The sequence below is a fragment of the Mastigoproctus giganteus genome, chromosome 12 (assembly GCF_048544385.1).
Source record: "Mastigoproctus giganteus isolate SK-2022 chromosome 12, ASM4854438v1, whole genome shotgun sequence".
Lineage (NCBI taxonomy): Eukaryota > Metazoa > Arthropoda > Arachnida > Uropygi > Thelyphonidae > Mastigoproctus > Mastigoproctus giganteus.
The window spans coordinates 148,572,867-148,599,856 of NC_143586.1; the positions used below are offsets into that span (position 1 = coordinate 148,572,867).

The 26,990-nt window shown below is 36.4% G+C and overlaps 1 protein-coding gene across 1 annotated transcript in view; it reads right to left on the reverse strand.

Moving 5' to 3' along the window:
• LOC150077502 (protein lin-9 homolog) overlaps positions 1 to 26,990 on the reverse strand; it is a 191,490-nt gene that overhangs the window by 40,181 nt on the left and 124,319 nt on the right. Inside the window, exons 11-12 of the mRNA XM_090385923.1 lie at positions 25,777 to 25,857; positions 12,665 to 12,790 (exon numbers count right to left, since the gene is read on the reverse strand). Coding sequence (XP_090242049.1) covers positions 12,665 to 12,790; positions 25,777 to 25,857 — 207 coding nt within the window. The remainder of the gene's footprint in view (positions 1 to 12,664; positions 12,791 to 25,776; positions 25,858 to 26,990) is intronic.

Genomic DNA, 26,990 nt, shown 5'->3' on the forward strand with positions numbered 1-26,990 from the left:
CACTTCCTTTGATTTTATGTTTTTCTTAATTAACAGCATAACACCCCCTCCCTTTCTGTCCTGTCTGTCCTTTCTGTACACATTGTACTCCCCAAATTCCAGTTCTGCATTCCTTATATCTTTGTGACACCACGTCTCTGCTATCCCAACAATATCCGCCTTTGATGTCTTGACCAACACTTCAAATTCATCAAATTTATTTACTATACTTCTAGCATTGGTATACATGCAAGCATACATGCTCCTATGCCCATTCCTTGTTACCCTAACACATCCCATATACCCAACTATTCCATGATGACCGCCATCCGTCCCTGAAACCCCCAACACCCCTCGCTCCAGGTCGCTTCTTATTCTAATAGAAGTTGTGCAAGAATCACCTTCACCTCTGCCTGCGGTTACTGTTAAACTATTAGTCTTTGTATCCCCCCAAACTAGCAGTTTTCCGACCCACCTAACACTGCCTCGATAGCATCAGCAAATATTCTTGCACCCTTTCTATTTAAGTGTATCCCATCCCTGTAGAAGCAATCCCTCCTGTTAACAAGTACAGTCCAGGCTGAAAAAAATTCTACCCCTTGAGCCTTGCACAATCTTTCCAGGGCCGAATTGATCGACAAGGCTCTCATCATGTACTCCCTCCTATCGTGTCTGGGCAGAATTGCAGACACTTTCAAATTCAACCCTATTTCACGGCTTTTTTTCAACAGTGACCTGTACTTGTTGAGTAATTCCGCCGGTCTCCTACTCTTAATATCATTAGTGGCAACGTGTACAACTATATCACCTTTTGTGCCCTTGAAAGATGATATCCGCTCTACAACGTCATCAACCTTTGCCCCTGGCAGACATACCCTGGTCCTGTTCCACCTATCCTTTTTACAAAGGATGTTCCCCGTTTCCCTGACAATAGAGCCACCAACAACTACTAGTTCCTGTGGGACCAGCGCATTCTGCCTTAGGGGTTGCCGCTGTGTTGCGTGATGACCAAGTGCAAGCTCTGGCGTTGATGTGGGCAGCTGAGAGCCTGATGGGCCCCTCAATTTAGATCTTTCGAGGGCATCCACCCTCTCCTTCAAACTCTCATATAGGCCCATAACAACGCTGAGTTGTCGCCTGATTTCCTTACACTCCTTACATCGCGCACACACAAAGACATCCCCCATGGCAATATCATGTTCCGTTCCAGAGAGTTCGGCAAACATTTCACAAGTTGCACATTTTTTTAGGCTGTGATGCGTTGGAGAATTGCCCCCCTCAGTTCTCCCCCGAGTCACAGCACTCCTGCCACTTTGTGCCCGTTGCTTTGCTGCTCTAGTCTGGGGCATGGTAGTTTAAATTAATAAAATCAATAAACTAAATATCAATAGTATTTGAATAGAAACTATTAAATAGAAACAGTGAAGCGTATTACTATATAATTATGCGTTAGAGCTACCTAGCTACCTCAATTAAAAAATTTGAATTCCCTACCACTATATCCAAAAACAATGGCTACAAAAATGGAACGAAATAACGGTTTTACCTATCGTAAGTAAAATCCACAAAAACTCTTTATCTAAATTAAAAATAAAAAATAACCAGCGTAACTATAACTATATGACTACGTATTAAGTACAATATGTTAGGGTAGCATGCTAGGAGTTTAGTAAATAAATTTGATGAATTTGAGGTATTACTCAAAACATCGAAGGCAGATATTGTTGGGATATCAGAGACGTGGTGTCACACAGATATAAGGAATGCAGAACTGGAATTTGGGGAGTACAACGTCTACAGAAAGGATAGACAGGATAGGAAGGGAGGAGGGGTTATGCTATTAGTTAAAAAACACATAAAATCCAAGGAAGTGAAGCCAGTTGACATCGCTGGACAGTGCAGTGTTGAGTCAGTTTGGTGTGACATAAGCATAGGTAAATCAAAATTGAGAGTAGGAGTGTGCTATAGGCCTAATGACTCTGATGAGTATAATAAGATACTGTACAGGGAAATAGAGTGGGCCAGTAAATCAGAGAGTCTTATAATGGGGGATTTTAATTTCCCAGATATTGACTGGAATTTGTGGGTTGGTCACTCACACACTAGCAAGGCTTTTGTGGATTTATTGGATGATTGTTTTCTACACCAGCATGTTCGGGAGGCAACTAGAGGGAGTAATACTCTTGATCTGATTATCAGTAGTGATTCTTCATGCATTAGGAATCTGCAGATAAATGAACCACTGGGTGGCAGTGATCACAGTGTGCTGAAGTGGGATTTACTCAAGGAGGTAACTACCATCAGAGGTAAAGGGAAGGGTTTTTGCTTTCGTAAAGGAGACTATGCTGGTCTGAGACAGTATTTAAATTCTATACAGTGGGACCAACTGATGTTGTTACCAACAGCAAATTCAAAATGGGAAGCATTCAAGGAACTAATCTTGGAAGCTACCAGGCTTTACATACCAACCAAGAAATATTGTTCAAGGTTCAGGCCTAAATGGTTGTCAGATGAACTAATGAGACATATGGCAGAGAAGAAAAATGCATGGGATACATACAAATTAATGGGTGACGTGGAAGCCTATGATAGATATAAGTTGGTCTGTAACCAAGTCACAAAGGAGATTAGGCAGGCAAAGGCAGATTATGAGAAATCCTTGGCAAAGGATGCAAAGAAAAACAGAAAAGAGTTCTTTACCTATTTAAACTCAAGAAGGAAAGGGATGAATCAGATTGGTCCACTGGATGTTGATGGTTCAACAGTTGAGGATCCAGCTCAGGTGGCTAACAATCTAAACGAGTATTGTGCATCTACATTCACACATGAGGAGTTATTCAGGAAGGGGAATGTCGTAGGTGAAGTAAACATTGGCAGTGAGCTAGATGATTTTCTAATAACTGAGAGGAAAGTGGAGGAGAAATTGTTGAGGATAAACATAAAAAAGGCACCCGGGGTGGATGGGATCTATCCAGTTATATTAAAGGAGGCAGCAAAGGAAGTAAGCAAACCCCTAGCCATAATTATGAGAGCTTCTTTGGACTCAGGGGAGGTACCCATGGACTGGAGATGTGCAAATGTAACCCCAATTCACAAAGGAGGATCAAAGGCTGATACAAGTAATTATAGACCTGTTAGTTTAACTTTGGTTCCAGGAAAATTAATGGAGGCACTGGTTAAAGAAGCACTGCAGGATCATCTGGACAAGAATTCAGTTATAGCTCAGACACAGCATGGGTTTGTTAAGGGCAGGTCTTGTCTGACCAATTTGATTGGATACTATGATGTAGTCACAAAAGAACTGGATGCAGGGAATAACTTTGATATTATATATTTGGATCTTAGAAAGGCTTTTGATACTGTTGCGCATGGAAGACTGCTGCACAAATTGGAGAAGTGTGGCATTCGAGGCAAATTGCTGCTATGGATAAAGGGATGGTTGAGCGGCAGAAGACAGAGAGTGGTAATCAATGGACACTGCTCAACGTGGACTAATGTTATTAGTGGAGTTCCTCAGGGTTCAGTGTTGGGTCCATTGTTGTTTTCTGTATTTATAAATGATACTGATGATGGTGTATCAGGCTTAATGTCCAAGTTTGCAGACGATACAAAGGTTGGCAGGGTTGTTAAGGACACTACTGATACTATGCTGCTGCAACAGGATCTGGAAAGGTTGAGCAGATGGGCTGAGAGGTGGCAAATGAAGTTTAACATTGACAAATGTAAAGTACTACATATGGGAAACAGTAACCCCAGATCAACGTATCAACTCTGTGGTACTACGCTGACAGTGGTAGAGAATGAAAAGGACCTGGGGGTAATTGTGCAGGCAGATATGAAGTTCTCTGAGCAGTGCAGACGAGCTGCAAGAGTAGCTCATGGTGTCTTGTCAATGATATACAGGAATTTTTCTAGCAGGGACAGGGATGTGATTATTCCCTTGTATAAGGCATTGGTCAGGCCACACCTTGAGTACTGTATACAGGTCTGGAGGCCTCATTTCAAGAAGGATGTAGAGCTGCTGGAACGAGTACAGAGAAGGGCAACAAGATTAGTGAATGGAACAAAGGGTTGCTCTTACGAAGAAAGGCTTAAGTTTTGCAAATTACAGAGCCTGGAGACTAGGCATCGCCGAGGTGATCTGATAGAGGTGTACAAGGCTTTGAATGGCTTGAGCATGCTCAATGCCGATGGAATTCTTCCTCTTGCTCAGAATAATCACCTGAGAGGGCATAAATTCAAATTGAGGAAGGACGGATGTCGGATAGATGTGTGGAAATTCGCCTTTAGCCAGCAGTTGGTTTGTGGAATAGACTTCCATCGCTTGTTGTTGAAGTTGATAACCTAAACAAATTTAAGGCTCAGCTGGACAGGTATTTCGAACGAATTGAGGGGTGAAATGGGAGTAGTGGTTGTTTTTTTTTTTTTTTTTCTTTTATTTTGGCTGATGCTGAATAAGCTTGCTTTCTTGCATCATATGCCTCTACTAATGCTAATGCTAATGCTAATATAAAATAACAATCATGTAAATAAAAGGCAAACACTTATCATTTTTGCGGAGCCTGTAACTGACAGCTGTAACTTTTATAGAGATTCAGCGCCCTCTTATTATCAAAATTTAAACCCAGAAGGCTACTATTCACTGTTTGAAGAGGATGACTGACTAAGTTAGGCTCAGGTTCAGGATGCATCTTGCACTAGTTGCAAAAATGAATGGCAGCAGATTGCTGGCTGGGTAGCATATAACTGTTGTGTGTGTCATCCACAGTTCAGTGCAGTTTATTGAGAGTTGCAGTTGTTTCTCAAGGTACAGAGTGTCCAAAAAAGTCTGGAACCAATGGTAAAAATGTTTTTCTTTACAGGTGAAAAGTGGCATTAACACTGGATGAAAGGGTGGAGATAGTCCTTAGCGGTCAGGGATGTAGCTAGAGGAAAGTGGCAGACGAGTTTAATGGTAGACATCCTGAAAGGAAACCAATAGCACACAGTGCAGTTGGGAAACTGGTGAAGAAATTTAAAGAGACTGGATCTGTCACTGACAAGCCTTGATGTGGTCGCTCTTCTGTAAGTGAAGACACTCGAATTGGAGTGATTGCTAAGTTTCATGCCAACTCACAGAAATCCATCAGATGGACCAGTGCTGAAATCGGAGTGCCCAAGAGCACGTTGCATGACATTCTGAAAGAAGAAATGAAGAAGCAAGCACATGCAGTGCAAATCCCATTGGATCGAGACTTTTTGGACACCCTGTAATTCATATTCTGAGAATGACAGGATTCATATAGCATTCATACATTTACCACTGTGAGATCATCAGTAGTAAAGGTATGAGTCCAATTTTCTGAATGATTTTCATCTTATGATTTATTCCAATTGCAAATAAAGTGGCACTGAGAACAGTGACTGTGGGATTCCTTCTTCTTAAACAAAGGTTTAGAGAGAGGAAAAACTTGCCAATAGTGAATATGAAAGGATCTGTCCTGGAGGAAATTTTATATGAAGTATATAATAAATGGTTTCTCAGCTCAAGAGAATATAGATCCTTTAAGATGCTAAAGTGTCATGTGGTACCAAACACTTTCTCATTGTCAAGGCATGATGATATGCTCATTCTGATAAATGCATCCTAATGCTTGATTCAGCTTTAATCATGAGATCCAAGCATGAATGATTTTTCTGTAATCCAAATTGATTGTTAATCAGGTCTTGGGACTAGAGATACCAAGTGAGATGACAGTATATAATTTTTTCTAGGCTCAGGTACATGTACGAGAAATTGGTCTGCAGCTGTGAGAACAAAATGATGCCAAGAGTTTGGGAATGTGTGGTCAGTGAAGATTCAATTGAAAAATGTTGGCAGTGAGTCTGATGATTTTCAACCTAAATACTGGAGCTGTTGTTTGTTTGTTATTTGGTTTTTAGGAGCATTAGCAAACAAGGCTATATTGCTCCAGGAATATGTGGTGGTCATTCCCTGACCTTTCTGCATCCTCCATATTTGGTGGTCATGGGCTCGAATCCCAGTCTAATCAAGAAGCGTGTGCTACGCACTACTGCTCCTAGCTACGGAGGTGCCAAATACTGGAGCATTACATAACATACCCATCAGGCTATTCACTTACCACCTCAAGGAATGGTGCCAGCAGCACTTTTCCTTGTGGTGGTAAGTGATTGCTGTAATTGAAACATTGTAAATGGTTGAATGAAAAGTAAAGGACCTGTAGTTAAATTCAGTTTGGATCTCTCAGTTACAGTTTCAAACTTTTGAAATAATCGATTATATGCAGCTGATGCAGACAATTCAGAAAATACAGCTCTAGGGTATTTTCAATTGCTGTAGAGTTAAACAATGGAGCAAATAATGAAGGCAATTTATCAATCAACTGCCTTAGTGTTCTCCAAAATTTAATCCAAGTCATTTTTTAGCTTTCTTTCTGATGTAATGGACTTTTTCTCTAAGTCCTGTGTAGTTAATAATATTAGTATTAGCAATGGCCATATGGTTGTTGTTGTTGTGTTTGGTTTTTAGGAGCATTAGCAACTAAGGCCATATTGCTCCGGGAATATGTAGTGGTCATTCCCTGACCTTTCTGCATCCTCTGTATTTGGTGGTGACGGGCTCGAACTCCGGTCTAATCAAGAAGCGTGTGCTATGCACTGCTGCTCCTTCCCACCTGGCTATGGAGGCGCCGGCCTATGGTGCAAGGAAGCCCATGGCGTATGCTGCACCAGCCGAAGAAGAAAAAAAAAACAAAACTATATTTAAAGTACTTGGGTGTTTGCAGAACATTTTTTTATTGCAACACAAATTATGCATTACATCCATAATTTGTGTTGATCATTTCTTAATTGATGTTGTGGAATAGTAAGAGTTGTAGTTGCTGGCATTTGAGTTTTGATGTGATCAGTAATGCAGCTGATAGAATGGATCTAAATGATATGGTCATCAAAAGAGACGAGTGCTGTATTTTACCCAGTCAACCTTTGAAAATTTCTATTTTACTGGATTTCCTGTTGGTGAGGGATAGGATGTTTGAATTCTACATATTAACAACTAAGAAACAGAATGGAGATACTATTGAGAGGATCATTAAGAGCTACCCAGTTTTGTTTGATAAATGAAAACCTTTCCTGTGAAAGGAAAGAGGATCAGAAAGCAAGCAGAGAGGTCTGTTGTAGATGTTGATATCTGTAAGGAAATAGATATAAGTAGGAAAGCCAGTATTCAATAATGTTATATTCTATACATTGGTCAGCATTTCCGTGGGCTGTTCTTGTCTGTCTGTCTGTGGTGGGAGAACCCCATAATGGATGGTGTCCATTAAAGTCACCTAATAAACAAAATGAAGATGGTAATTTTAGAACAAGGTCTTCATGTTCTTAAATGGTACATAGATGAATGGACAGAAGAAAAATTAAAACACATGTCAGAATAATACAAATTACTATACAAGCAGCAATGGCTTCTATGGAGGTAGTAGTAGTGGCATGTGATGCAAGAAAGCACGTGTATGAGCTTATGCAGCATCAGCCAAAAAAAAAAAAAAAAAAATTACAAAACAATTCCCTCTAAATGTTTGTCCAGTTCCTCCTTAAATTTATTTAACCTATCAACTTCCACAAAGACAGATGGAAGTTTGTTCCAGCAATTAACCACCAGCTGGCTAAAGGCAAATTTCTGCACATCTATTCTACATAGGTTCCAGAGTTATGCATTTGGAAGAGACTTGAATGAGGGCATGGCTCCTCTTTCACTATTAAGTGATCTATCATGCCTAAAGCGAGTATAATTTTTAATTGAAGGGTGTTGAACTTGAGATTTGTTTCTTGTAAGCAGAATCCAACAGGATTGTAGTGAATTAGCTCGTAAATCATTGTTGTTGCTGCATAAGTCTGTATTTTAGAGGCATTCTGCTTATAGTGACCACTTTTCACTAATGTTTTTTCAATAAGATGGGATGCATATCCATGTTATCTTCTGCATGATCTCTAGAATAGTTTCTTATCAAGACTTGAATTGTTAGTGGTGTCCACAACAGATATTTTGGTTGATTTTTTCCCCTCTCACAGGGTCTATACTTTCTATTTGGGTGATCATACAGAAGCTGCATATGCAACAGGTTGTACTGTGATTGGCATATTATTAGTTCTATTGGCTGTTTGATGTCTCAATTTGGGTTGCTACAGAGTGAAATCTTCGAGGGGCTTCAGAATATGTATTCTCACATGTCTTGTGACTACAATGTATGCTGCTTATTTTGATCATGGATGTTATTATTTGTGTAATGTTATCACTTTTATGAAGTCCCAATCAGATGTGTACTAATTAATACACAGAAAAAAACAATCAGTGCTTCAGTTTTTGTTACTGCTTTTTTGCCTTATTGTGGTTTATGCATTTACAGTGGAAGTGATTATGTAACATCCTGATTTATTCTTGAACTCTAAGATGCTGCACGTCTAGTTATTTACTTCTTTATATGGTTGTCTGTGTTGTTGGAAGAAAGTACCATAAGCCATTCTGACTGTTTCACAGGAGAGCATTAACCCTTTTCTAATTCTTGATCTTAAGATTTTTTTATTCATTTGTTTTTAATGGTTTGTTTCGATTTCCATAAACATTAGTGCAGTTTTATTTTTACTGATCATTTTCTCAAAGAAATAGTAGACAGTCAAATTAAAGCACTTTATATTGTACTGCTTGATTTTAATGTTTTCTTTCTGTCCAGTTCTACCTATTTATGTACACATTTCCACTCTGCATCAATAACTAGTGTTGAACAGCTGCATTCTTATTTCATTGGTTACTGTTATCAATTAAGCTTCATCCTGAAGTGATCACTATAAGCAGCATCCACTGTATTTTCTTGCTTCTGGTTATGAAACTTTCTTTTCAGCCTTGCACTTCTGGATTTCCTTTTTGAATTCCCACTTTGCACAAACTTTAGAAAAGGCTGGACAATGTGAGAGAGGGCCTTTGCAGTTTGGACAATGTGGAGATTGAGTATTATCATTATCTGAAGTATGCTCCTTGGATCCACAGTTTGGGTACACAGTCTTCTTGTAAAACAATTTGAAAGTGTCCAAACTTTTGGCAGTAGTAACATCTTACAAGGTTCACTACATAAGTAGTTTCAAAAGTTTAAATATCTGGCTTTTACTGATGAAGAAAGGTTTGGTGTACTAAAGGTGAGTATGATGTTGAAAGTGAGAATGAGCTCACCATTTTTTTTCCCTTCCGACATAATTCTTTTTGTTTGTGTTACTTTCTGCTTGTGTAGTTTTTAGAAAAAGATATTTATTTATTTATTTTTTTTTATGAAAACCCCAAACATGAAAGGTATCAAAACCTATAGTACTTAGTACCGTGCATGGGTTGAAGGAGAAGTATGGGGGGGAGGGGGATGCCAGAAACTTTGCTCTAGAGACTAAACATGGGTTTCACCACTTCAAGCCTCCAATAAGCAAAGTGGTGGTATTTCACCGGTTGATGAAAGTCATCTACCACCTTGTAAATTAGATCCCACTCTTAAATTACACCTTTTGAGATACTGAGTGGATGCCCTGACATGGGGAGGATACTCTGACAGGAATCCCACCAATGAGGAGAATTCAAAAAGGGACTCAGAGTGTTTATGATTGGTTTTTCTCAGCAGAGTGGCAGATTCAGACGTTTTGGGAAACAATTTCTAAACAGTTTTGGATGCAAATTGGTGATAAATTCCTAAGGAATAGTTTGATAATGAATGCAAAATAAGCAAACATGGATGTTTAATCCAGAGAGCAGGAATAGACCACATGGTCTATTCTTTTTGAACCTAGGATTAAGCTTTACCCAGATTTCCAGCCCTGCAATGAAATTTCAGGAGCAGTGTCATAAGGCAGCCATGCAGCTGGGATAGTAATTAGAAAAATAAACAAAAGGCAAATTTACTTTCTGTGCCTATGCCTACTTGTAGTACAAAAAATAATGTATTTGCAGCAAAAGCTCTTTAGAGAGCATGCTTTGAGGAATGCAGAAAAGCTTGGCACCCATGGTCCACATATGGAGAGATTCTATTCCTATTGGAGACGTAGAAGAAGAATTTTAAAGGCCTTTTCAATTGGGGCTGGTTAGTAAATCCAAGATGGAGGAATCTGGAATAACTCAATATATAACCCCTTCCCCCAACTCATGAGTTATTCCAGATTTTTCAGCTTGCACAAAGTGCAAATAAGCCCATGAACATGCATGTCCATGGGCTTATTTGCATGTTGTAAATATGGAATAAAAAGTGGGCCAGTAAATCAGAATGGCTTAAAATGGGGGAATTTAACTTCCAGATATTGATTGGAACTTGTGGGTTGGTCACTTTCACACTAGTAAGACTTTTGTGGATTTATTGGATGACTGTTTTCTATGGCAGCATATTAGACAGGCAACAAGAGAGAGAGAGCAATACTCTTGATCTAATTACAAGCAGTGATCACAGTGTACTAATATAGGATTTACTGCAAGATGTGACTACCATTAAGGATAAGGGGAGGAGTTTTTGCTTTTGTAAAGGTGTCACACAGTTTTTAAATTATAAAGTGGGACCCATTAATGTTACCAACAACAAATTCTAAATGGGAAGTATTCAGGGAAATAATCATAGAAACTACTAGGCTTTTCATACCAACTAGGAATTACAGTTCAAGGCTTAGACCTAAAGAGATGTCAGGTGACCTATTGAGACAGGTGGCAGAGACAAAAAATCCATGGGATGTATATAAATTATCAGGTGATATAGAAGCGTATGGTAAATACAAACTAGTCTGCAATCAAGTTGCAAAGGAGGTTAGGCAAACCAAAGCAGATTACAAGTAGTCTCTAGCAAAGAATGCCAAGAAATCAGCAAAACTTTATTTATATTAACAGTAGAAGGAAGGGGCTGAATCACATTGGTTCACTTGACATCGATGGTTTAACTGTTGATGATCCTGCTCAGGTTGTGCTGAGAGGCTTAATAGGTATTTTGCATCTATATTCACACATGAGGAATTCTTTAGAGAGAGAGGAATGCCACAAGTTTATCAAACTCTAACAAGGAGTTAAATGATTTTGTGATAACTGAGAGGAAAGCAGAAGAGAAATTGCTGAAGTTAAATATAAAAAAAGGTACCTGGGGGTGGATGGATTTATCCAATTATATTAAGGGAGAGAGCAAAGGAGGTAAGCAAACCTTTAGCCTTAATTATGAGAGCATCTTTATATTCAAGGGAATTGGAGATGTATGAATGTATCTCCAATTCCTAAATGGGGATCAAAGGGTGACAATTTGCTATTTTAATATTATGTTATTAAAATAGCAAAGAGTGAAAAAAAAAATGAGGTAATTTAATTAAAACAGTTAAGAAATTAGTAAAAAGTCTAGGCAGATTACATTATTTTATTTCTAATGAAGGGGAAAAAAAATATCTTAGACCACTTCATCTTGACTAGCCAGGCAATCCAAGTAGAATTTGGAAAGAAAATAGCTAAAATAAATATAGAATATATTATTGGAATAAATGATTAAGATACAAAAAAGTGTATGATTAGTACCATAAAAATCTCAGGAAAACTTACCTTTAGAGGAGATACTTGCCTCAAGCATGGCTGATTGCATTGAAACTACCTAAATGATTTAAGAAGGTGCCACCCATTATATAGGAACAGTTCTGGGTGTGGAGTGACTGAACAACTAATGGGAATCTGTCAGACTGTTGTCTTTGAGAGAAAGATTAAGTGCTTAAATCTACAGCTGAAATCCAGAGTGTTGTTTTTCAGGATATCGTCATGAGATAATTTGGATTAGATGTAATTTAGAAATTCCAGGAAATCGTAAAATCAGGAATCAGAATCAAACTGTCTTGACTTTGTCAAAGGAACTGTGGAATTCTTTCAGTAACTAAGGAAACTGAAGATTAAGGATAGAATAGACTTAATAAAGGAGTGACTGAAGGATAAGGCATTAAATGAGTGGACTGATATCAGTATAACTTTCTTCAGTACAACTGACTTTACTGAACATTATTTTAAATTAAAAATTTTTAAGAAAAAACTTTTTAAAAAAACATTAAAATAATGGGAAAAAAAAAGCTTTCTTTTTTTAAAAATTGTGTATTTTTATATCTCAATATACCTTTTTTCAAAAAGATACAATGAATTATTTACACTATTTTATCCAAGAAAGAGCTCGAATTAAAAAAATATATTTTTTTGTAACTGTTTTTCTTATATAGTTAAAATAATAGATTGTATCGTAAAGTGCATGATTTTAACTGAAGAGCAACCTTTATACACCAACACAACTGTTAATATGACTTTTTTGATGCACCCAGTTAACAGTTAGTAATAACATAGCCAAGTGCGCAGGAGCGGGAGTGCAGTAGCACACGCTCTTTGAGTAGACTGGGGTTCAAGATCCTGACTGCTGAATACGGCCAATCTGCCAACCCGCACTGGACCAGCATGGCAGATTATGGTCCATTTCCCTCAGCATGAATTGTTGAGGAGGCTTCTATCCTGCAGTGGGTTGATAATGGCTGCACTTTACTTTTTTAATAACATGAAAATTAACATTAAAAAGAAGCAATGCATCACATATATGATTCACTATTGCTGCCAAAATTATATGCTATTAGTACACTAAAATCAATGTATAAATAAATAGAACTTTACCTGTTGGCAATATTGTTGCACCCCAACTAAATATTCATTTAAATCTTTATTCAGTTTCTCAAAATCCAAAATGACAGCTGCGTAACGCTTTTGAAACTCTACAGTGATTGCTTCTTCATAGGAAGTCTGCTGAGCATAAACCAATTTCAATATTCATTAATTAGCAGAAAGCCATACTCTTAACACTTCATCTTTATAATATAACAAAAATGGGGATGTGTTAATCTTTTAAAGAACTCAAGACTGATTCTCCCATAGAAGTAATCATATAATTGGCAATTACATAAGCATCTAACATGAATTTTTATAGATAAAAATATAAATAGCACAATTAATAAATTACTTGGGCACAGACCTCTCCTTTTATCAGTGAATTTTATGAAGTGAAATAAATCAAAAATGTTTAAAAATCATCAACCATATGCTGTACACAAATATTTAACAGTGCATTGCTTCAAGAAAGCACTTGATTGCTAAATGTTTTCAGTGAGTGTAGATTCCATGTTAGTCCTGAAGCTTCACTGAAGTTTCTGGAAACTTCAGAAAGCTTCAGGACTGACAAGCATGATGCATGTTTCATTGTATATGGAACAGAAAGTGTAGATCGACTTAAGTGTATTTTTAAAAATTCTTTTTGTGTATTTATGACTGTGTATTATTGTTACACTATTTTATCTTTTAAATGAGTTTCATGTATATAAAACTTATTATCGTTTTGTATGCTTTGTTTTTTCATTTGAGGGACTAAAAGAGTATGAGTGTATACAATGTATGTGTGTATACATATATATGATTTGAAGTTTTTTTTTTTTTTTTCTCCCACCATTATCAACAAATTATGTCTGTATATGTAGATTCTCTTGATATTCCACAGAGATGTTATGCCATCTCTCAACTGTGTTTACAGGTGAAAAAAAAAAAAAAAAAAAACCAGGGTTTTCAAAAAAAGCAGGGGTTCAACATGAAAAACACTAGCAAAACAGGAGATGTTTTGGGAAAAAGCAGGAAGTATTTATAAAGTTCGCACTACAATATAAATTAAATTTCACCAACAATATACACATTTTATATTCAAATATAGACAGAATTGTTTACCAGTGCAATATACTTTCAAACTTTAGTTTACCAAGTTTTCTTAGAATCTACTGTTCCTGTTTTTATCTTCAATCACAATCAGATAACTAAACGGGGGTCACATATCTCTATCAGACATTACCCTCACATCTAATCTCTCTTAAGCACATTACAAATATTGCTTTCTCTGCATCTAGGCACCTCCGTAGCCAGGTGGGAAGGAGCAACAGTGCGTAGCACACGCTTCTTGATTAGACCGGGGTTTGAGCCCGTCACCACCAAATACGGAGGATGGAGAAAGGTCAGGGAATGACCACCGCATATTCCTGGAGCAATATGGCCTTAGTTGCTAATGCTCCTAAAAACCAAACAGCAAACAATCTCTGCATCTAAAAAACCAGGTTTTCTCTTTCACTCTTGGTGTTACTTTTCTTTTAAATAACTACTTACTCTGTACAAATCTCAAACCTGCCCTACCATGGAATACTGTTCCCACATCTTGGGATCTGCCCCCACAATCTCTCTCTCTCATGCTTCTGGACAACCATTCAAAAGAAGGCAGTTAGGTTAATTAATGACCCATCTGTTACAAAGCCTCTCCACTCTTGTTTCTTAGATGTTTCTGCTGCATGCTTTTTCTATGGACACTGTTCTTTTGAATTGGCTTCTATAATTCACCCCCCCCCTCCCTTTCTCCAAAGAAGTTCAAATGTGATGAAACTACTCAGCCCTTCAACTTCCAAATGTGAAGTAAGGTTGTTCCATTTCTGGAACAACTTAACTTCCCATGTGTTTCCTGAAAATTACAATCTACAGAAATTCAAGTCTAATACCAACAATTATCTTCTGTCTTCTCAAACTTCAACCCATGTGTGGTTACTAAGTACAATAGGTTCTAATACCTTTCATGTTTCGGATTTCATGAAAAAAAAAAAAAAAAACACATCCCAGCTTATAAAGGATTTTTCTATCAGTGGACTTCAGTTTTGTTTTTCTTAAGACCAACCCATTTCAATTTCTTCAAGAAAGATAACACTGCAGATAACCTTACCCTTCTTCAGGAATGCTGAGACAAAATTTGGTTCATAACAATGGCCCTGCTCTCTAGACATGGTTGTCAGGAGCATTTCCAAAGTATTGCCAGGAAGAGATCTGAACTCAGTTATCAAAAAAACAATTTTTGATAACTGAGGAGAAAATGGAAGAGAAATTGTTGAAGTTAAACATAGTAAAAAAAAAAAAATAATAATAATAAATAAAAAGTCCATAAATATTAGAATCTCCTTGGATTCAGGGGAAGTCTCTGCAGACTGGAGATGTGCAAATGTATCCCCAATTCACATAGGAGGACAAAGAGTGACATGAATAATTACAGACCTGTTAGTTTAACTTCTGTTCCAATGAAAATAATGGAGTAACTAGCTAAAGAAGTAATGCAGGACCATCCAGACAGTAGTGCAGTCTAGATGGTCTGTTAATTTGATTGTGCAGTGACACAGGAACTGGATGCAAAAATAATTTTGATATCATATACTTGTATTTCAGGAAAGCTTTTGCTAACATATGCACATAAAAGACTGCTATATAAGTTGGAGTGATATGACATTAAGGGAAAGTTACTGCTATGGATAAAGGAATGGCTGAGTGGGAGAAGACAGAGTGGTTATCAATGGGCACTACTCTTCGTGGACTAATGTTATTAGTGGAGCCCCACAGGGTTCGGTGATGAGCCCATTGTTGTTTTGAGTATTTATTAATGATATTGATGAGGATACAGGCTTAATGTCTAAGTTTTCAGATAATACAAAGGTTGGCAGAGTGGTTAATGAAACGAATAACGAAAGTAATGAAGGTTTGCTGCTATAAGGTTTAGAAAAATTGGGTTAATGGGCTGATAAATGGCAATTGAAGTTTAACATTGACATATGAGTAGCAGTAATTCCAGAGTAATGTGTGGTACTGCACTCAGGGTAGTGGATAATGAAAAGGACCCCGAGAGTTATTGTGTAATCTGATATAAAGTTCTCTAAGTATTGCTGACAAGATGGCTCATTGAGGAAGAATTCCATCAGCACTGACTTTACTAAATCCATTCAAGGCCTTAAACACCTCAATTAGATTTCCTCACAGATGTATGGTCTCCAGATGCAGCAATTTGCAGACTTGAAACCTTTCTTTGTAAGACTATCCTTTTGTTCCCTTCACCGATCTCATTGCCCTTCTCTGTACCTTCTAGCAGTTCTACATCCTTTCTAAAATGAGGCCTCCAGACCTGTATGCAGTGCTCAAGATGCAGCCTAACCATTGCCTTGTACAAAGATATAAATAATCACCTCCTTATCCCTGCTAGAAATTTTTCTGTATATCATTGACAAAACCTATGAGCTGTCCTGCCACCTGTCTGCACTTCTGGATTCAGTAAGTGCAGTGCTATTGGCATTCTTCCTCAGTGAGACATCCTATTGGCAATGCTCAGAAAACTTCACATCTGACTGCACAATTAGCCCCATCTCTTTTTCATTTTCTGCTACATTAAGTATAGTACTTCAGTTAGTACGTTAATATAGGACTGCTGTTACCCATATGCAGTACCTTGTATTCATCAATGTTAAACTTCAACTGCCATTTCTCAGCCCATATGCCTGATTGTTCTAGATCAAGGGTGGGCAACCACCGGCCCTTGAATGTACATAATCCAGCCCGTGGTTGTTTTCAAAAAAAAAATATATATATATATATATAGCAAAGAGCCCACCGAAGAATATACATCATGAATTTATGTTTATTGTAATTTTTATTATATTTACTATTATTAAATTGTTTTTAACATTTTGATTACACTACGTGTAATGAATCATTTAAATTTGTGCCATATATCATGACTCGAGTAAGCAGCAGCAGTATTGCCAAACAGTAAGCAAGCATAGCTTCTGGTAACACTGATAAGCAGCCATAGACTTGCATGTAGACAGTAGTGGTTTCTGGACTCTCGGCTCTGCAGAATGTGATTGATTGCAGTGCAGGTGTATTATTCGTTTCAACAGCAAATATCTGTGAATAGTCGAAGGGTAAAAGTAAATAATTGGGAAGGGATTTACCATTTTATTTTTATGAAGGTATTTACTGAAACCTATCACAATGCATAATTGAAAATATAAGATTATAAAGGTTATAAAATTAAGATTATTTTATAAAATGTTTGAAATTAAAATTTTCAATTTAATTTTTTTATAATTGTATACTATAATTGTATTTTTGTAATTTTATCTTGAATACAAAATGGATATAATTTGTATTTTGTTTTTCTTATTAATAAAATTAATTATATGCACAAGTATGTATAACTATTACAATAAATAATGTAAAACTGTTTATGACAATTTTTTCATTATACACCATTTTAATAATTTTAAAAATCGTAGAAAGCTAAAAAAAATTTGGCCTACGGGTACCTAACAGACATTTTATTTGGCCAACCATTTAAAAAGTATGCCCACTCCTGTTATAGATCTTGTTGCTGTAGCTTACCTTGATTATTGTCATAAACCAATATTTTCTGATAACTTTTTAACCTCATTCAAATTAGAATTTCTTTATAATAGACCTAGTTTGCTGTTTAACCATTATGAAAAAATGCATAATGAACGATACCCTGAATGTTGGGTGGGGGAAGCAATATTATTCTCACATTTGACCGAATTGTCTTTTTATTTGAATGGGGTGAGTTTGGTGGCTTCCAGCAGAACAAATGGACTTTTGTTTTGGAGTCATAATCATAAAATTTGGCTGTATTTCCACGTTTCTTTTCAATTACTTGTGTAATTGCCGACAGTAACTTTTGATCATCACTCAACAACCCTGGAACAAATTTTGCTGACACTGACACATGCTAGTGTTTTGCCTGGCATAATCTAAAGGGCATTCCAGTTCATCAGCAATTTCTCAGATGGTTAATTGCTAGTCAGAACGAATTTTGTCATGCCATTAGCAACCATTTCATGAATGCTTAAAGTTAGCATTAGAATCAGTAGAGGCATATGATGCAAAAAAGCAAGCTTATCAGCAAAAAAAAAAAAAAAAAAATCCCATTTTACACAACCATTCTCTCTAAACGTTTGTTCAGTTCTTCCTTAAATTTATTTAAGCTATCAACTTCCACAACAACAGATGGAAGTTTGTTCCAGCAATCAACCACCCACTGGATAAAGGCAAATTTCCAAACATCTATTATACTACTGTCCTTCCTCAATTTGAATTTATGCCACATACTTAGGTTCACAATCTGAGAAAGAGGAAGAATCTCATCAGAAATGAGCTTGCTCAACCCATTTAAGGCCTTGAATCAGATCACCTCACAGGTGCCTAGTCTCTAGACACTGCAATTTGCAGAATTTAAGCCTTTTTTGGTAAGTTCACTCTTTGTTTTCCTTCAGTAGAGTTGCTAGAATGAGTAAAGAGAAGGGCAACAAGACATCATTCCTAAAGTGAGGCCTCTAGACTTGTAGGCAGTACTCAAGCTGTAGCTTGACTATTGCTTTATACGGCACCTCTGTAGCCAGGTGGGAAGGAGCAGCAGTGCATAGCACACGCTTCTTGATTAGACCGGGGTTCGAGCCCATGACCACCAAATACGGAGGATGCGGAAAGGTCAGGGAATAACCACTGCATATCCCCGCAGAAACATGGCCTTAGTTGCTAATGCTCCTAAAAACTAAAATAAATAAAAATAAAATTGCTTTATACAAAGGAATAATCACCTCCTTCTCCTTACTAGCAAAATTCCTGTATATAATTGACAAGACCCCATTATCTGCTCCGACAGCCTGTCTGCGCTGCTCAGAAAACTTTATATTTGACTGCACAATTACCCCAGGTCATTTTCATTCTCTACCACCCTGAGTGTAGTACCAAACAGTTAGTGCATTTCTCTAGGGTTACTCCTACAAATATGCAGTACTTTGTGTTTGTCAATGTTAAACTTCAGTTGCCACTATTCAGCCCATCTGCCCAACTTTTCTAGATCCTGTTGCAGTAGCATACTGTCATTAACAACCCTGCCAACCTTTTTATCATCTGCAAACTTGGTCATTAAACCTGATATACCTTCATCAATTTCATTCATCAATATATAAAACAATAATGGGCCCAACAATGAAACCTGGGGAACTCCACTAATAGTAAAAGTCCATGATGAGCAGTGTCCATTATTACCACTCTTGTCTTTTCCTACTCAACCACCCTTTTATCCATTGTAGCAACTTGCCCTTAAATGCCATACTGCTCCAATTTGTACAGTAGTCTTCCTTGTGTGCAACAGTATCAAAAGCTTTCCTGAAATCAAAGTATATGATATTAAAATTATTTTTTTGCATTGAGTTCCTTTGCGACCAAATCTTAGTATCCAATCAAATTGATCAGACAAGACTTCCCCTTAACAAACCCATGCTGTGTCTGATATATAATTGCAGTCTTGCCTAAATGATTCTGCAATGCTTCTTTAACTGGTGACTCCATTATTTTTCTTGGAACAGAAGTTAAACTAACAGGTCTGTAATTACTCGTGTCATCTGTTGACCCCCTTTGTGAATTGGGATACATTTGTCCATCTCCAGTCCATGGGCCTCGCCTGAATCGAAGGATGCTTTCATAATTATGGCTAAGGGTTTGTTTATTTCCTTTGCCACCTCCTTTAATATAACTAGATGGATCACATCGACCCCGGGTGCCTTTCTTATATTTAACTTTCACAATTTTTCCTCCACTTTGCTCTTATATATTACAAAATCATTAAACTTCCTGTTAACTTCCACAAGCTTCTGTCTTCCACTTCCCTACAGAATTCTTCATGTCTGAATGTAGATGCAAAATACTCATTCAGTTTGTCAGCTATCTGAGCAGGATCATCAACAGTCGAACCATCAATATCAAGTGGACTGATCTGATTCATCCCCTTCCTTCTAGAGTTTATATAACTAAAGAAGTCTGCTGTTTTTCTTTACATCCTTTGCCAAAGAATTCTTGTAATCTGCCTTCGCTTGCCTAATCTCCTTTGTGGCTTGATACAGTATGTGATATCAAAATATATATTTTGATATCATATACACTATACTATATCATTAGCATTTAGAGAAAAATAACATATACACAAACATGCAATGTGGTTTTATAAATTACAGAGCTACACTAGACCACCTAGTTAGGATAGAAGCTAACATCAGAAATGTATTCATCAGATCACAACATATGGTTACCGTATTATTTGACATTGAAAAAGCTTATGATACCACTTGGACATATGGGATCCTATAAGACATGCACCATGCTGGACTCAGAGGCAACCTTCCTATGTTTGTCCAGAATTTCCTTATGAACAGAATCTTCTAAAGTCAAAATACAAACTTATTTTTGGTGTCCCACAGGGCTCAGTCTTGAGTGCCACTTTGTTTGTCATAAAGGATAATTCAATCACAAATCAACTCCCTCCTTCAGTGTCACAAGCACTTTATGTCAATGACTTCAGTATCTCTAGTCAGTCACAGAACATGAGAACTACTGAGAGGCAGTTGCAATGCAAAATCAACAATATAAGTAAGTGGGCAATGGATTCAGACTGTCAATACAAAAAACAATGTGCATATTTCTGTTGCAAAAGAAATCTCCATCCTGACCCTGAATTAAAACTAGAAGGCAAGAATTAGTTCAGGGGCTCACATCTGGTGAGTATGGGCTTGGCACACCCAGGGTCCTGAGCTGGATATCATCATTCTTCTCTTTCTTGGTGATTCCCTTCTACTTTACTCTCACTCTCTCTCTCTCTCAGAGTAACTTGGGAATTTTTTTTTTTGGCTGGTGCAGCATAAGCCTCAGGCTTCCTTGCACTATATAGTTAATAATAATAATAATAATAATATATCTACCATAGTCATCTGTGTCTACTGATAATTTATATGCATCCCATGCATTTTGCTTCTCTGCCATGAGTTTCATTAGTTCATCTAACACCCATTTAGGCCTAAACCTTGAACAGTATTTCTTGGTATAAAGAGTCTAGTAGCTTCCAAGATTGAATGCTTTCATTTAGAATTTGCTATTGGTAACATCAAAATTTGGTCCCACTGTATTGAATTTTAAAACTGTCTGAGACCACTAGTCACCTTTACGAAAGCAAAATCCTTCCCTTTACCATTAATGGTAGCATTAGTTGAGGCATATGATGCAAGAAAGCAAGCTTATAGGGCATCTGCCAAAAAAAAAAAAAAAAAAAAACGTTTCCATTTCACCCATCCAGTCACTCCAAGCATTTGTCTAGTTCAGCCTTAAATAAATTTAAGCTATCAACTTCCACAACAACAGATGGAAGTCTGTTCCAGCAATTAACTAACCACTGGCTAAAGGCAAACTTCTGCACATCTATTCCACAACTATCTTTCCTCAATTTGAATCTATGCCCCCTCAGGTTCTTAATCTCAGCAAGTGGAAGTATCCCATCAGCACTGAGCCTGCTCAAACCATTCAAGGTCTTGCACACTTGAATCAAATCACCTTGCGGAAAGGTCAGGGAAAGTTTAGGTGCCTAGTCTTCAGATGCTGTAACTTACAGAATTTAAGCCTCTCCTGGTAAGAGAACCCCTTTGACGTAGCCGAGTGGTCAGGAGCGAGAGTGCATAGCACGCATTCCTTGAGTGAACCGGGGTTCAAGACCGTGACTACTAAATACGATAAATATTTGTATTGATGATTTATTGTAAACTCTACTGACTTGGTTGTCGTGCCGGAGTATAAACAGAAAATTTAAGTTTTGTTCCTCTCACCAATCTTGTTGCCCTTCTCTGTACTCATTCTAGCAACTCTATCCCTCCTAAAATGAGGCCTCCAGACCTGTACACAGTACTGAAGGTGTGGCCTGACCACTGCCTTACACAAAGATATAATCACCTCATTGTCTCTGCCAGCAAAATTCCTATATATCATTGACAAAACTCCAGGACCTGCTCTGGCAGCCTGCCTGCACTACTCAGAGAACTTCATATCCGACTGCACAATTACCCCTGGGTCTTTTTCATTCTCCACCTTCCTGAGTGTAGTACCACACTCGGGGAGGTGGGTTTCTCTTAGGTTACTGCTACCCATATGCAGTACTTTGCATTTGTCAATATTGAACTTCAGTTGCCACTTCTCAGCTCATCTGCCTAACTTTTATAGATCCTGTTGCAGTGGCATACTGTCTTTACTATCATTAACAACCCTGCCAACCTTTATATCTTCTGCAAACTTAAGCAAGCATCACCAAATGTAGTCCTTAATATGTAAAGGATTTATGCTCCATTTTTTCCAATTCTTCCCACCAAACCTGATTTGCATGTATGCATGCACCCACACACAGGCTTTCATATCCATTACAAATGTAACATAGACCTAAGGTATATAAGTGGAGTATGAAGTGGCTTGATCTAGTAATGTAATTCCTCCTCTATGCTTACTTATAATCTTGTCCTCTACCTCAACCACTATTTTTTTGTTAATAAGCTTTAGAATTTTTTGACTGGACCTCATATAACACTGGGAAATATAAGGTTTGACATTTGGGTAATAATAATCCTAAATTGTCTTATTACTTTGGGAGGCAACAAACTTCAGATAATTGTAATGCAAAATATTACAAGTAATTGTACAATTCAACATTACGTTCTCTCAAGAGTGTAGACAGACAGATTATCAGGACGGCATAGGTGTTTTATCTATAATGTATATGAATTTAGCTGATAAGGGCAAAGAAGGCACTGTTCCATTAATTAATAAATTGGTTAGGCCATACCTTGAAATATTATATATAATTTGATGGCTTTGGTTCAAAAAGAATATGCAATTGTTGTGAAAGGTGCAGAAGAGCAGCAGAATTAGTTATGGGCTTAAAGAAGAATTCCTACAGACAAGTGTGGGTTTCAAAGTCTTGAGACCTTGCAACACAAACTTAGATTTTCTGTATTGGGATCTGACTGAGGTATTTAACCTTTAACTAACTACCTGTGTAGTCTCAAAAAATTAATAACTAGGAAAAAAGGTCACAAAGTAATTTAAATTGTATGATACCATTGTATTATATTTTAATTTTACACAATTTAATTTAAAAAAAAAATTTAAATAAATAAATACTGAAGAAAAATGTTTATTTTATTTTTGAAGTTAAAGTTTAAAAAATACAGTGTGTCCCAAAAGTGACTATCTATTAGGCTAAATAAGGTGAATTTCAAAAAAATGTTTTAATGACAATATTATACCTGCATTTGGATCTGGAAATAAAAAAAAATTATATGTATAATATTGCCATTAAAACGTTTAAATACCCAAATATGTGTATAATATTGGCATTAAAATATTTTTTTTGAACTTCGTCTTATTTAGCCTAATGGATAGTGACTTTAGGGACACCCTGTACAAAAATTATTTTATATTAAAATGCAATAAAATGTTTGTACAGCCTTTAAATATTAAGCTGGCATAAAATCCTGAAAAAAAAAAAAAAAAAAAAAATTAGACTCATTAAAAACTAATTAAATTAGACTAAAAAAAAAAAAAAAAAAAAAAACAGAGCCAAAGTTTACTTTCTCCAGTGGTTTACTACTGATGGGAACTGATGACTTTCCAGGAGGTCAAGCTCAACAAAAATAGGAACTCTATTCAAGCTGAATAGTTTGTGTTTTTGTTTTCAACTACTTTAGGATAAACTTAAAGATTCAGTTACTTTTGTTATCCCTAAAATTTGATTCATATATAACCTTAGTTTTTGGTTCATTCCAGGGTCTGGAGCATGTCTCCCTATTTCAAATTTGATAACTTAATTGTCAAGCATGTTAAATTAAGATATCACAAATATATTTTATTAATAATGAGTACACTCACAATTACAGCCAGTCCCCGACTTATGTAAGGGTTGCATTCTGCAGAACTCTATGCAAGTCGAATTTTAGGTATGTCGAAATTTCCCTAAATGCAATAAGCATTTAGGGAAACTAACACTCGCAATTGTGTGCACTGAATTTAATTGAAGCAAAAAAGAAATGTTTGACGAACATGTAAATAGAGTTATTCAATTTTTTATCTCATGCACAGGAAAAATTACGAAAGTGTACAAAATTACAAAAAAGAGAGAGGAGATAGGCATAATGTCAGCAAATTTTACCTTTCGAGCATCGTTGCCAAAATAACTTTCCAGCTGATAAATATGCCACTGCAAAAGTTGTGGGCTGTGGAGATTTCGAAGGGTTTTTTTTTCCCAACACATCACAAAATTTCTCTGCAGCTCCAGAATTACCACCGGCATCCTCACCACACTTTAATGTTGTGGAAAGTACCAAAATGCTTGAACCTATTAAACCACCTGTTGCTTGCCACGAAACTGGCTTGGGGTTTGCCATACTTATCCTTAATATCTTCATATATACTTCTTGCTTTTGCTTGAATGTCCATTAGATTCAGGAGCACTCTCTTCTGAAGCTTTTCCATCTTTGATATAGCACCTGAATGCTGTTTTGTGATCACTGTTGTTCTTAAATGCACTGATCCTTTAACGTGTTCTTTTATACACTCACTGTCCTTTAAAATAGCATTCACCGTTGAAGCAGCAAGACCTAATTCCCGTGCAATAGATGAAAAACTTCCTGCTTCGTACTTCTTAATCATTTTCATCTTCATTTCTAAATCAATTTTGTTCTGTTTCCTAGCACTGCCACCACTTGCACTTTCCGCTGGTTGCTTTCCCATCACCATTGTAGGAACAAAGAGAAGATTCTGAAAATTTGTTTTTTTATATGATTGAAGATTTCAGTGAAGGGGAAACAAGTTTCACCATAATAATGTAAAAACGCAAACAATTACAGTTATCAGGATTATCGCAAATGCAATAAGATCACGTTTACTACCCATTTATAATTAGATGCACTAACAGATAAGCTCAACAGAAAAGTGCAAATTGTTTTTATTTTATGGTCATGACCTCCAGAAACGTGCTTTAGAAAAATATCAGAAAGGCGTTTAAAACTTATTCTTATAACGGAGCATATGTTAATGAAAGTGTAGCGCAATTTCCATTGTAAAAATGACCTTTTACAGAGATAAACAGCTTAATTATATAGCTAAAATTTCAACTTCTGAGGTCTTGGAACAAAGTACCAAAAAAAAAAAAAAAAAGTGCTATTGGGTTCACATTACGATATTTTCACGATACCTCCATTTATTATTACAGATGCAAAATATGTTTCCACGATTTTTAAGTTTGCACCGGCTGGCAAAAACTTATGTAAATTTCCCTAAGTCGAGTATTATGTAAGTCAGGCAGTGCCCGTATATAAATAGCTTTATTTCATTTAAAAAAATCACTAAAATAAACTTTTATTATTAAAATAAAACTAATGTAAACATTAATGTTGGATCCCACAGGCCAATACATTACTTTTATAACAATTAAATGTCGGGAAAAATGAAATAAAAAGTAAAAGTGAAGGATTATGCAACTGCCATAGTTGAACAGCTTACAATGCCACAAATTGATGATACGGTTGGTGGGAAATCGTTAATGTGCACCAAAACAATTTTAAAACATTTAGTTTCATTATGGTCTCTCAGACCAAATGTGTGTGATTAAGGCTTTTAAAGGTTTGAGTAAGCTAAATAATGGGAACATGTTTTTTTTTAATTTTGAAGGTTACCCAAACCAGGAAACATAATTGAAAAATATGGAAGAATAATGTAGGCTGGATACAAAAAAATTCTCTTTCTTCTAAAGAGTTAACCACTGGAACAAAATTTCACTTAATCCTATGGATAGAGAGCCTGCATAATTTTCCTTAGATGAAATCAAGCGAGAGTTTTTTTGTTTATTTTTCAATTTTAGGTGCATTTGCACATATGCATATAGCACCTATGGTAATGAATTCTTTGTTGTGAGGGGCAGGAAAATCAGGATAATGATGTGCAATCTTAGGTTATTCTCCCTTTTAAGGAGGTCATTAAAAATCAGTAGATATTTTACATTCTGTTACCATTTTTTCTGCTTGTGTATTCATTTCCTTCAGCAACTTGATTTTTTCTTTTTTAACAGCAAGGATTTTGGACAACCTTACCTAAACAAAGGAGAAAGTCAGAAGGCAAATTATTAATTATATTTACACATAAAACTATAAAACTAAATATTAAACTAAATACATATATAAAAACTAAAATAATTGATAAAAAAAGAAACAGTCCTTTACGATTATTTTTCACTTAACACTTCAGAATGGTAAATAACTCAATAAGCTAGTTCCTAGTCAATTATTTCATGCAATCAGGTTTGTTGTTATTTGGTTTTTAGGAGCATTAGCAACTAAAGCCATATTGTTCCGGGAATATGTGGTGGTCATTCCCTGACCTTTCTGCATCCTCTGTATTTGGTGGTGATGGGCTCGAACCCCCGGTCTAATCAAGAAGCGTGTGCTACGCACTGCTGCTCCTTCCCACCTGACTACGGAGGCACCATGCAATCAGGAAGAAAAAGGGGACAGTATATCTTTAATTGAAAGTCAAATGTTCTGACCAAGTCAACTCTAATTATGTCTAGTATGTAACAATATAATGCATATTTGATTTTCCATGAGTCCCTTCAAACAGTTTTGAAATAAATAATTTTTGTAATTTACTAATTTGTAAAAGAATAAGAGAAGTTTACCTCCACATGATACGTAGAACACTTCTGTATGATATTCTCCAGAAATTAAAACAAATATAACATTACAGTAAAAATTAAATTAAAAAATCGAAAATATTACATTACAGTAAAAAATTAATTGAAAACAATTAAAAAAAAAAACAATAGAACACAATTAAAAATTAAGTAAAATATTAATGAAAAGAATTTAACGAAAATATTGCAAAACGATTTTCCTTCTGAATCTGACAATGCTTTTTGGCTGTATATTGTGATCACAGGAATGAAAATTACCAAACAGGGGTGAACATGAATCTTAAATAGGGGTTATTTGTCTTTGTGCATGTGTGTAAAAGACCACGAATTGGAGATTAGATATGGCTGGTGAACATTAACCGAATTCTCACGTAATTTAATTTCGACAGTTCCTGCAATTAATAGTCTTGTATACTTATGTTGGGCACTAAGTATTTAGGAAGTATATGGAAGATAGAAGGGGTGATGGGGGTCATGCTTATTATTAGCCTGAGCGTGATGAAAGTTTTCTCGGATTCAGAAATTTCTCACGAT